This window comes from Branchiostoma floridae, chromosome 16, assembly GCF_000003815.2.
Source record: "Branchiostoma floridae strain S238N-H82 chromosome 16, Bfl_VNyyK, whole genome shotgun sequence".
NCBI classification, from domain to species: domain Eukaryota; kingdom Metazoa; phylum Chordata; class Leptocardii; order Amphioxiformes; family Branchiostomatidae; genus Branchiostoma; species Branchiostoma floridae.
Window position 1 is genome coordinate 11,603,933 of NC_049994.1, and position 9,963 is coordinate 11,613,895.

The 9,963-nt window shown below is 43.8% G+C and overlaps 1 protein-coding gene across 1 annotated transcript; it reads right to left on the minus strand.

The window, feature by feature from the left end:
* Nucleotides 1-877: 877 nt before the first annotated feature.
* Nucleotides 878-7,394, minus strand: LOC118403603 (pectin acetylesterase 8-like). The gene is made up of 5 exons (XM_035802372.1): nt 7,105-7,394; nt 6,288-6,518; nt 6,010-6,150; nt 5,692-5,850; nt 878-1,614 (listed from the first exon to the last, which is right to left on the minus strand). The coding sequence occupies exons 1-5, from the start codon at nt 7,109-7,111 to the stop codon at nt 1,184-1,186; spliced, it is 969 nt and encodes a 322-aa protein (XP_035658265.1). The 5' UTR covers nt 7,112-7,394; the 3' UTR covers nt 878-1,183.
* Nucleotides 7,395-9,963: the final 2,569 nt, after the last annotated feature.

The window sequence follows — 9,963 nt, forward strand, 5'->3', positions numbered from 1 at the left end:
AAGGCAATATTATAGAAACAAATAGACGCTGAAAAAAGCAACATCCGCCAAGTAATCTTAGATCTCTCTCCACACCGACATAAACAATTGTCTCATTTTGCATACGTACTAAAAAGCCACACAGAAGACAGTAGTTTTTTTAATTGCTAGATCTCTTAATGAATTCTTTCACAGACGCTTTTCTAAAGGCATGGTTCACTCTACCACCTACTTGATGTAATTCAAGTCTGCGTTTCAATAGGAAGGAATCTCTGGTTTCCATGCCCTTTTATTTTTCCTAGAAGAGATTATTAAAAGGGTGTGTAATGATACTGAGGTCAGGTCATCTGGTTATATGTGCCAATGAACCTAAGCGCATTGTCGCTTGTACACAAGCGACCCCTAGCAAAACAGACGTGAGCTGCGCATGCATGCAATGTTGCCCAAAAAGACAAGCGGTTTGTTAGTACATTTGTACAATGCTAAACTTTCCTCCAACATGAAGGCATGCACGGATCAAAATTCTAACGACCACTTTGAACTTCTTCATGATCAATACTGATGACCAATCACTTCAGAACGTAAACTCGCGAGAGTTAGAGACGCCTGATATTTTAAACACGTGTTCTTGCGAATTGTATAGTTTTGTTGTTCACAATTTAAAAAAAAAAATCAATCTTTTTTCTAAGTACATCGTTGGGGTTTAATACTATTTTCTAAATCGTTGATAATGGGATTCAATTGGAGGATACTCTTTGTGTCTATTGCTGTAGGGTTGATACACCTTAACAGTTGCATCGTCGTCTTCACGATGAAAACGTGAAATCTGACACAGGAACTGATACCAAAACGATAGCCCAGTTGATAAACTTTATTATTAAACATTATAAAATTGTACTTCATTAGTTTGCTTTATTTACATAGCCAAACATAACATGTGCGCAAGTCACCGCAAACAAGATATACAAAGATATGAAAAACAACGTATGTTCAACTTAAAGTTAAATCCAAATAAAGGAATAGGTATGTATAACGAAAAGAAAATCATAGAACTGATTGATGGTTATTCTTACACAGACATACCCATAACTGATCTTTGAAGTAGAAAGATTATTCAGATCTACTTAATATGCAGAACACATTTTTTCAGATAAATATCATCATCGTCATGAATGAACGAGACTGTCGTTCGGATGAAAAGTTCTTAACAAGTTGGGTTAAGGTTTGTGTTACTCTCTATCTCCTTTGGCCTCGTCGATCGTCCATACAGCCAATCAGCGAACGCCTCCATGGGGGTTCTACCATTCATGTTTAGCCTATTCCAGGCCGTGCTCTCTAGCAGAAAGTGATCGGTACAGCTGGGTATATAAGCTCCTTGTCCGGCGCTAAGCCTAACGATTAGTCCCCAAAGCTTGTATCTATGAAGTTGTAGGGTTGTCCACCGCCAGCGTACATCAAAGCACGCCTGTGTAAGACAGTCGATACCGAGGATGTTCCGAAGAACCCAGGAATCGTAGGCAGAGTGAAGAACAAACATGGGGGACTGGACCTGCGTCACGGCGAACTGCGGTAGGAGACACTTCCAGCGCTCACTCTGTGGGTAGGCCCCTGTGCATGCTGGGAAATCTGGTCCATCTGCAATAGATAAATATAGATATTTTGATAAGCCGCATGCTTTTGCACTGTATTTCGTGTATTTTCATTTACTTTCTTTCTTTCTTTATTCAATTAAAATCAACCTTACAGAGATTAATTCTTAGCAGAAGCATCTCTGAATGCCGTTGATCTTTACAATGTGACTCAGAGTAAATGCTTACAACGACTAGACAACATGTACAGTACGCATGACATACACAGTGCATAGACAAATAAAACACTTAGGCACCAGTCATTGATTTGTTGTACAGTCTGATTGTATAGTGTAGGAATGAGTTGCGCAGTCTGGAGGTCCTTGCTTTTGGGACCGAGATACTACATGAGCTTCGAAGTGACCTCCCAGTGACCTCTGACCTGACCGGAGGGACCATGTCATGTAGCGGGTGATCCGGGTTCATCATTTGCTTGAGTAGCTTAATGGCAGCGAGTTCACGTCTCTCCTTGAGTGTGGGCAAATCCGGAACACTTCTCCTGCCACCCAGAGAGATGATCTTTAGTGCTCTCCTTTGCACTTTCTCGATTAACTGTTCTTGTTGTTTGGTGCAACCGACTAAGAGAACATGGCCATACTCAAGTACGGGCCTGACCAGGGCCGTATACACCTGTACAAGGTCGGACACCGACATGCCTTGTTTGGTTAGGACACGTAGGTAGTAAAGTCTGCGTGAGCCCTTGGTCACCATCGACGTAACCTGGTCGTTGAGGGTTAGACCTCTGTCAAGGATGAATCCTAGACCTTTAGCTGACTCCACGACGGGTACTGCTTCCCCCCCTAGAATCAGAGTAGGTGGCGTCGGAATGCTTTTGCAAAAGCAAATTTGAAGCTGCATGCTCTTCTTGCCGTTAAGGATCATCCTGTGACGACCAGCCCAAGAGTCGAGATTGGACGACTCTTCCTCCACAGTCGTGTCCTCGTCGGCCTTCAGTGCCAGCAGAATTCTGGACAGTGTGACGTCGTCGGCATAACCCACGTCGAGAGTGTCCTGGTAAACTGTATGCCGGGTACTCATAAAAAGTAGGAACAAGTACGGGGAGATAACTCCCCCTTGTGGGACACCGGAAGTCAGTGTCCGCCAGGAGCTCCGATCCGGTCTCCATTCACGACAACTCTCTGCTTTCTGTCCATTAGGTAGTTGTGGATCCATGATGTCATTCTCGAGCTAAGCTGGAGGTTCACCACACTCTGAAGTAGCAGGGCATGATCGACACGATCAAACGCTTTGCTCATGTCGGCAAAGATGGCACGGATTAAGGTTGGTTTATTAGAGTCCAGGGCGGTCAACCATGTTTGGACCAAGCGTACAAGAGCAATTGTAGTAGACGATCCACGCATGTAAGCATACTGGTTCTTAATAACTGCGCGTAGCGATGGGAGCAGTCTTTTAAGGATGCACTTTTCTAGTAGCTTAGCCATGACGGGCAGGAGAGACACCGGTCTCATGTTGCTGACGTCAGACGATCCAGCAGACTTGGGCACTGGGACGACATTGGCTGACTTCCATATTGCTGGTACAATGCCTTCATGGTAAGAAGCATTAAATAAGTGAGTAGTTACTGGTGACAAGTCATCGGCAAACTCCTTCAAAATCCAATTGGGCAAGTTGTCTGGTCCACAAGACTTCTTGGGGTTAATGGCTTTCAGGAGAGCCTTAACCTCCCCAATGGAGCAAAGGTCCGGGCCAGGTTCAGTAAGAGGTAGCGGGAACATGTGGAGACATTGGCTCTGGCACCAGGATTCAGCAAAGCGTTCACTGACCTTCTCAGCCACTTGCCCATCCGCTTGCTCGTTTATGGTGACGCGTGTACCGTTCACACGTGAGCGACCAAGTTCTTTGTTGATAAAGCTCCACCATTTGTGAGGGTTTTCACTCTGCAGGTTTTGGATGTGATTCCGGTAGTGCCAGTTTTTAGCTTGTCTTACTGTGGTTTGTGCCTTGTTTCTAAGACGTCTCCACAGAGTAGACTTACCATGTCGCTGAAATTCAGCTTGTCTACTAGCAATGGCCCGTTTAACTCTGCTTGTAATCCAACTAGGGTCGTTTGTCTGTACAGTCTTGGTCTTGACAGGGAAGTGGCTGTCTACCAGAGACATAACGATGGAGTAGAACTTAGCAACCTTCTCCTCCACGGAAGCTGACTCAAAAACAACAGACCAGTCCAGCATGGCAAGGGCCACGGCAAAGTCCCTCTTCCTGGAGCATGAGATCAGTCTGCGGGACACTTTCACAGATGTCTGCCTTACAACAGGAACACAGGGCTGAAGGAGAACACAAGCATGGTCACTGTTCCCGATCGGCGGGATGATCCTCGGTTCACAATAATGATGAGCCAGATTGGTTAAGATAATGTCCAAGGTGGCTGACCCCCTAGTCGGCTGCTTGACAATCTGCTTCAGTACGGGATGAGCAGCTAGAAGTTGTCGCAGAGGTAGGCCATTAAAGTCACCGCATAGTAGAAGACCAGCGTGGGGATGATGACTGCGAATATAGTCAGTTGTGGAGATGAGATAATTGGTCAGTTCGTTAATCCCCTCTTTGTTGTTTCTCCTTGGAGGATGGTATAACACACCGAGAAACAGCACCGGGACAGATCTTGGGAGCCAGTGTGGTCGCAGTTGGATCCACATAACTTCAAGTTCATTACACTCGAGATTTAACAGTCTACGCGCAGGAATGTCCAGTGAGATGAAAGTTGCCACTCCACCCCCTCTCTGTCCCTGCCTGTCCCTTCTGTACAACTGGTAACCAGACATTGACATTACATTATCGAGGATGTCACAGTTAGTCCAAGTTTCAGTTAAACAGGCAATTTGTACTGAGTAGCTTACTAAGATGGCTTCTAGTTCATCTTTCTTGTTCATAAAGGATCTTACATTTGATAATAATACAGAGGGTAGAGACTTACATTTCACATGTGCACTGCTACTTGACTTTGTACTGTCCCTATCTGGCAACAGATTACCGGAAGTATGATACTGATCGCTTCTATTACCAACTACAGTTTTTATCCGACAGTGTTTCTCCTTCCTTTTCACACCTCCCCGTGTGCCCCTCCGAGCTTTCTTATGCGATTCACAGTACAACTGTGGCCTGACACAGGCTGGGAAACACATCTTGGTTGCTTGTATAAACTGGTCAGTGAGGCAAGATAAACCTACTAGTAAGTAGCTCACCACTCACATATGACAATATTCACTCAGCATTCCAGTGAGATATGACTGCGGTACTCCGGCAAATCAGACTGATGCTAGAATAAGCTAAATATGGATACACTCTGAGAATCTGATAATAGAATGTTACAAACAGCTAACCACAAATATCTTAAACACCAATACAAAACAGTTAATCTAATTAACTACAGTAGTGACGCAGCCGCTGACCCGGCGCTGTCAAATAACAATGTTTCACTTAAGCATAGCCACTAACTTAATATCAATATCAATACTGCCGTTGCATGAGACTACTTATGATCAATAGGTACAAACATGCATGGGCAGGGAGAAATCAGAGGTAATGGAAGAATGGCGCCCTCCCCATCTGCACATAGTGAATGCGAGCGGGATGATATACAGGACCAAAATCACTCTAAAGCTAAACTTTTCGGCAATTAATCGTTAATAGCATATTCTCTAAGTTATTAGCAATCTTACAATCACACAATGTACAACAATGGTTTGAGTGGAAACTGGTTTTCAGCAAATTAAAACCCTATCCTACTCACACAATTAAAAGCATGGGCAGCCATCTTCCTGACCTCTGACCTCAGTGTATTTGAAAGACATATGAATGGTTCTTTATTAACGATCCAGATATACAGTCGCTTTGGATACCGTCTGTTTGTAACCGCACCTATAACCAGCAACACCTTAGCTGCAGTACCAATTATGAACCAGTCAGAATTCACGATCATGTGGAAGGTGGCAAAAGGTTACTGTAACAAGAATCTTGTTATCCAGCAATTCAGCAACCTCTTGAAATTATTCACAGAGAAATATGAAAGATTTCACATATCATTATAGAGCTGTGCATCCCATCATTATGGGAGATCAGTATTTACCTAACATCCCGTGGAGGGTTGCATGACGTACGATGAACCTCTCGATCAGGCTGGGATCCCACGCGAACAGGGCAGAGCCGGGTAATGCTGCAAACTGGACACGTGGCGGCAGCATACTTCTCACGTGATCAGCATGGCGGAACACAGCCATTCCCCCAGCTGTAGTGGACAGTAGTTAAGATGAATACATTTTATGAGTAAAAACTGATTTTGTTTTGTCGGTAAAGTTTGATATGGCTTCTGAATGAGGACCTTTATGGCTTTAAAAAGAATGACGGACTGGTACATTTCTATTTATGTTTGGACGAATAAATTAACCTGAGTTGCCGGCAAGGATCACCCGTTCTGCGTTTTGAAGTCCCCTGTTCTCGAGGAGCTCATTCAAGATGGCGTCAAGGATCCGGCTGCCTCGGAAATACAACGTCCTTCCTCTGTAGGTCACCGGTTCCGGTTTGTTGCCTGAAAAGAAATAAAGAAATGAATGAACCAACCAGCAAACAGACAAACAAACCAATCAACAAACAAATCAACAAACCAACCAACCAACCAGCCAACCCACCCAGCCCAACCGAACCTAACTAACTTCTTGCATGTACCTGTAAAGCTAGAGCCGTCGCAGTAGTGTATAAACACTGTGTTCCAGTTGTAGAATTCCGGATTTAAGTCCGGATTGTTGGACAGGAATCCCCCGAGGCCGGCAGGGACAGGCCGGAGAACTCTGGACGTGCCGAACTCGGTAAAGCTGTGGGCATAACAGCGGGCAAGGCTCTCACAGTACCCGCCTCCCTCCAGAAAGATTCGCCACTTATCCTCACCGCCGGAAAATCCTTCAGGAAGAAGAAAGATTTCCGTTTTTTTTTCGTTCAGCAGCAAAAGAAATAGTCTCATTGTCTTTCACAGAGTCTCACTTGTGTCCTAAGTTGGGATTTAGGCTCTGCGAAACCTGGCTGAGCTCATGAGGTTTCCACTTTTGAGGCCGTGACCTGTAATCAGGTGTCAGCCAATCACAGAATCACCTAGGTACGCCGATTCTCTGATTGAATGACAGCTGGCTCGTAGACCACAAAAATGAAATCCTCTGACAAATTAAGCAGAACCTTTCTAAGATATATTGTATAATACACGGACGAGACTCGATAGGAGAACGCCTTGTCTATATTTGTGTAGCAAAACTTTGGGACACAACAACATTTCAAACTTGCATATAAAACGCAATTTAAAAGATGCCAATAACAGCACTGTTACATTTATAAGTCTGTAATACTAGTAATTAGTCCAAGACTCTCTGAATCCCAACTGACGATTCTATCTAGCTCTGTGTATGTGTCCTTGGCAGTACCAAAATCGTAACCATTAGAAAAACGAATTCAAAGAATAATATCTATAGTCATATGATGCAAATGACATGTTTACCTCTCATAAGGTAATATGCCGGTACGGTACCATCCAGACAGTACGCCCCGGTCTCTCTCGCTTTGTCGTCGCTAAGGCGTACTAGCTCCACCTGTCAAATACAAACAAGCTGGTGAACAATGGATGGTTCCACCTGCAAACCACAAACAAGCTCATAAACAAGGGACAATTCCACCTGTAAAACACGTATATGGTCGTAAACAAGGGACAATTCCACCTGTAAAGCACAAACAAGCTCGTAAACAAGAACAATGCAACCCGTCAGACAATCTCGTAAACAATGGAAAATTACACGTCGTGTACAAATAAAAGAAACTCATAATTAAGAGAAAATTCCACTAGTAAAACACATAAAAGCTCATAAAAACACATAACACATTAAAATAAAGGACAACGCCACCATTGAAACACATGCATGTACAAGCCCGTAAACTAGAACTATTCCACCTGAAAAACATTCGTAACGGTGTGACCACCTGCAAAATGCACACAAGTTTCTAACTGAGGGACAATTCCACCTGTAAAACACAAACAACGGAATGTATGTTCCCCCTCGGTCGACGTCGCTACACAAGGCGCTACTGACCTGGAAGCAATACGCCGGGTTTGTTCTGTATTTTGTTCAGTTCAATGGAGTGCGATAATGTCAGGGCAGATAAAGCCATAGGTTTTGTTACCGGTCAGTGACACCAATAGGGGTGGTCAGATTTGAGGTCACAGTGACATTCTGCTTTCTACTCGAAGTTATTTTGTGATTTTTACGTGACAAAAAACGCTAGTAAGAACAGGAAAAAAACTGCCAGAACACAAAAAAAACAAAAAAAAAAACACTAACGCTGATTTGAGCTGAAAGAGACAAGAGAATAGACAAAATAATTCACAAAAATACTTAGAGTTCAACTAAGTGTAATAATGTCAGGGTCGACTAGCACTAAGTTTTGTAACAGGTCACCGAACCGTAGGCCAGCTGTGTCTCAACTTGTAGTCCTCCGAACTTAAGTACATATCTCATTGGGACAGTTCTAACAGATTTAAGAATCTGTATGTAACTTCGAGACCTGATGTATGCATTCAATTAAACGGACATATTGGCTATCACATAATGTATAGATATGTAATCCTGGATTCCTTTCGTACTCAAGAATTCACCAACCCACCCACCCCTATGTTGACCTTTTGTTAATAAGAAGTCGAACATGATACGTAAGAATTTAGAGTTAGCTTTTAGACTAGAGTAGACACATGCTATATTGTTGTGCACTATTTTGTGCCCCCTTTTATGTTATTTGCAGTTAGTCCTCTATCAAGAATTAGCAATAATGAAATATCATTTATTACTGCCATAGTTGACTAACCTTGCCAAATTTGTTGATCACTAGAAAGCCCCTGAATTTCAACATTGCCAGACAATCGAGCGTATTTCGCCCACAAAATCTGCTCTATCACTTTAAACGGGGTTCGGTGACCTGCGAACATCGGCCGATCCCTAAAAATCGCGCGATTATTGAGGGAACACAGGGCGTATTGCAACTGAAAATGTCATAGCTCGTAGACTCATCGGCCTATCAATTTTCCTACTGTTTGACAGAGGTTACTGGTGGTAGAACAACATGGTCTTGCAGAGTTATCAAGACTTGCACTAGCCAACAAAAACAGACATTCTGTATCTCATATATCCATATTGAGTAATACTATCAGCAATTGTGATGGCTGAGTTTAATCTTACCTCCTCGGCTGACCGCCGGTGTTCGGAGCGCGTCGTTGGTATCCCCGCTGACCCCGTGGTAGACACCCCGAGGATGGCAACGGCCACAGCGGCACACACCAGCACCGTCACCCCGATGAAGTATAGGCGGAAGGCGAGGAGACTTGACCGGGAGACTTCAGTCTTCAGGCCCCTCTGGCTGGAAACGCTGACAGCCAAATCTTTCCATGAAGATACATTTGTTTCCTGCACTTGGACAGTAGTGTCTTTCCATGCTGAGCATTGTCCACTTCCAGATGTAACTTTTACCCCCATTTTGCCGAGACTTGTTGTATACCGAGTATGTGTCGAAGTAGCGTCTTCTAGTCTTCTAAGGTTCCCTGTGGTCACTCGTAAGATTTTACCCCTTTTTAAACTATCGAGGCGCCGCCTACTTTTGAATCTGCTAAAATATTCATGACGTAGGGCTGGTATGAGCCGGTTCGGCTAATCGCTGTCGAAGTTGTGCGGAAAGCCCCGTGCCAGTTTCCGCGTATCTGATGTGTGACGTTAGTCACGTATACACGACCTCTTGGGAAAGGGGATGTGCAGCGTGGATATTCGCATTGATCACTCATCTAGTAATCTTTCACTAACACAATGGGGTTCATTGTTCACCTTGTAATACCCAGAGGCTAACAGGTCAGCAAGTATATCCATGCTGCTTCTGTAGCAGGGTATATTTTTGCAGGAAGGGGTCGCTATCTCGTCCCATTTAACATACTTGAGGCACCTCCTCCAACACTATTTTACGTCGACGTGACGTCCCTTCCGAAAGAGAGGTGCAACCCCAACCGAGATGCCCTTTCCTGGATTTGAACTGGGGTCTCCCATGATTTACCAACCAATTGAGCGAAATACTAAAGGGACAAAGTGACACTACAGGGATGCTGGCGACAAAGGATTCCATAAATAAAATAAAAACAAGAAAAAACAACACATGCACTGTTATGTTGCTAAACCGTTGCAATCATGAATTGTTATGAATGAAATATTGTTTTGAAGTAAATAGCCATCCTAACATACAGCGTATGGCTTTTAGACAAGGCGAGCAGTCTGTAAACGTTATCATCTTCCACCACAACATCTGCTCGGAGAATAAGCGTCAACATAAA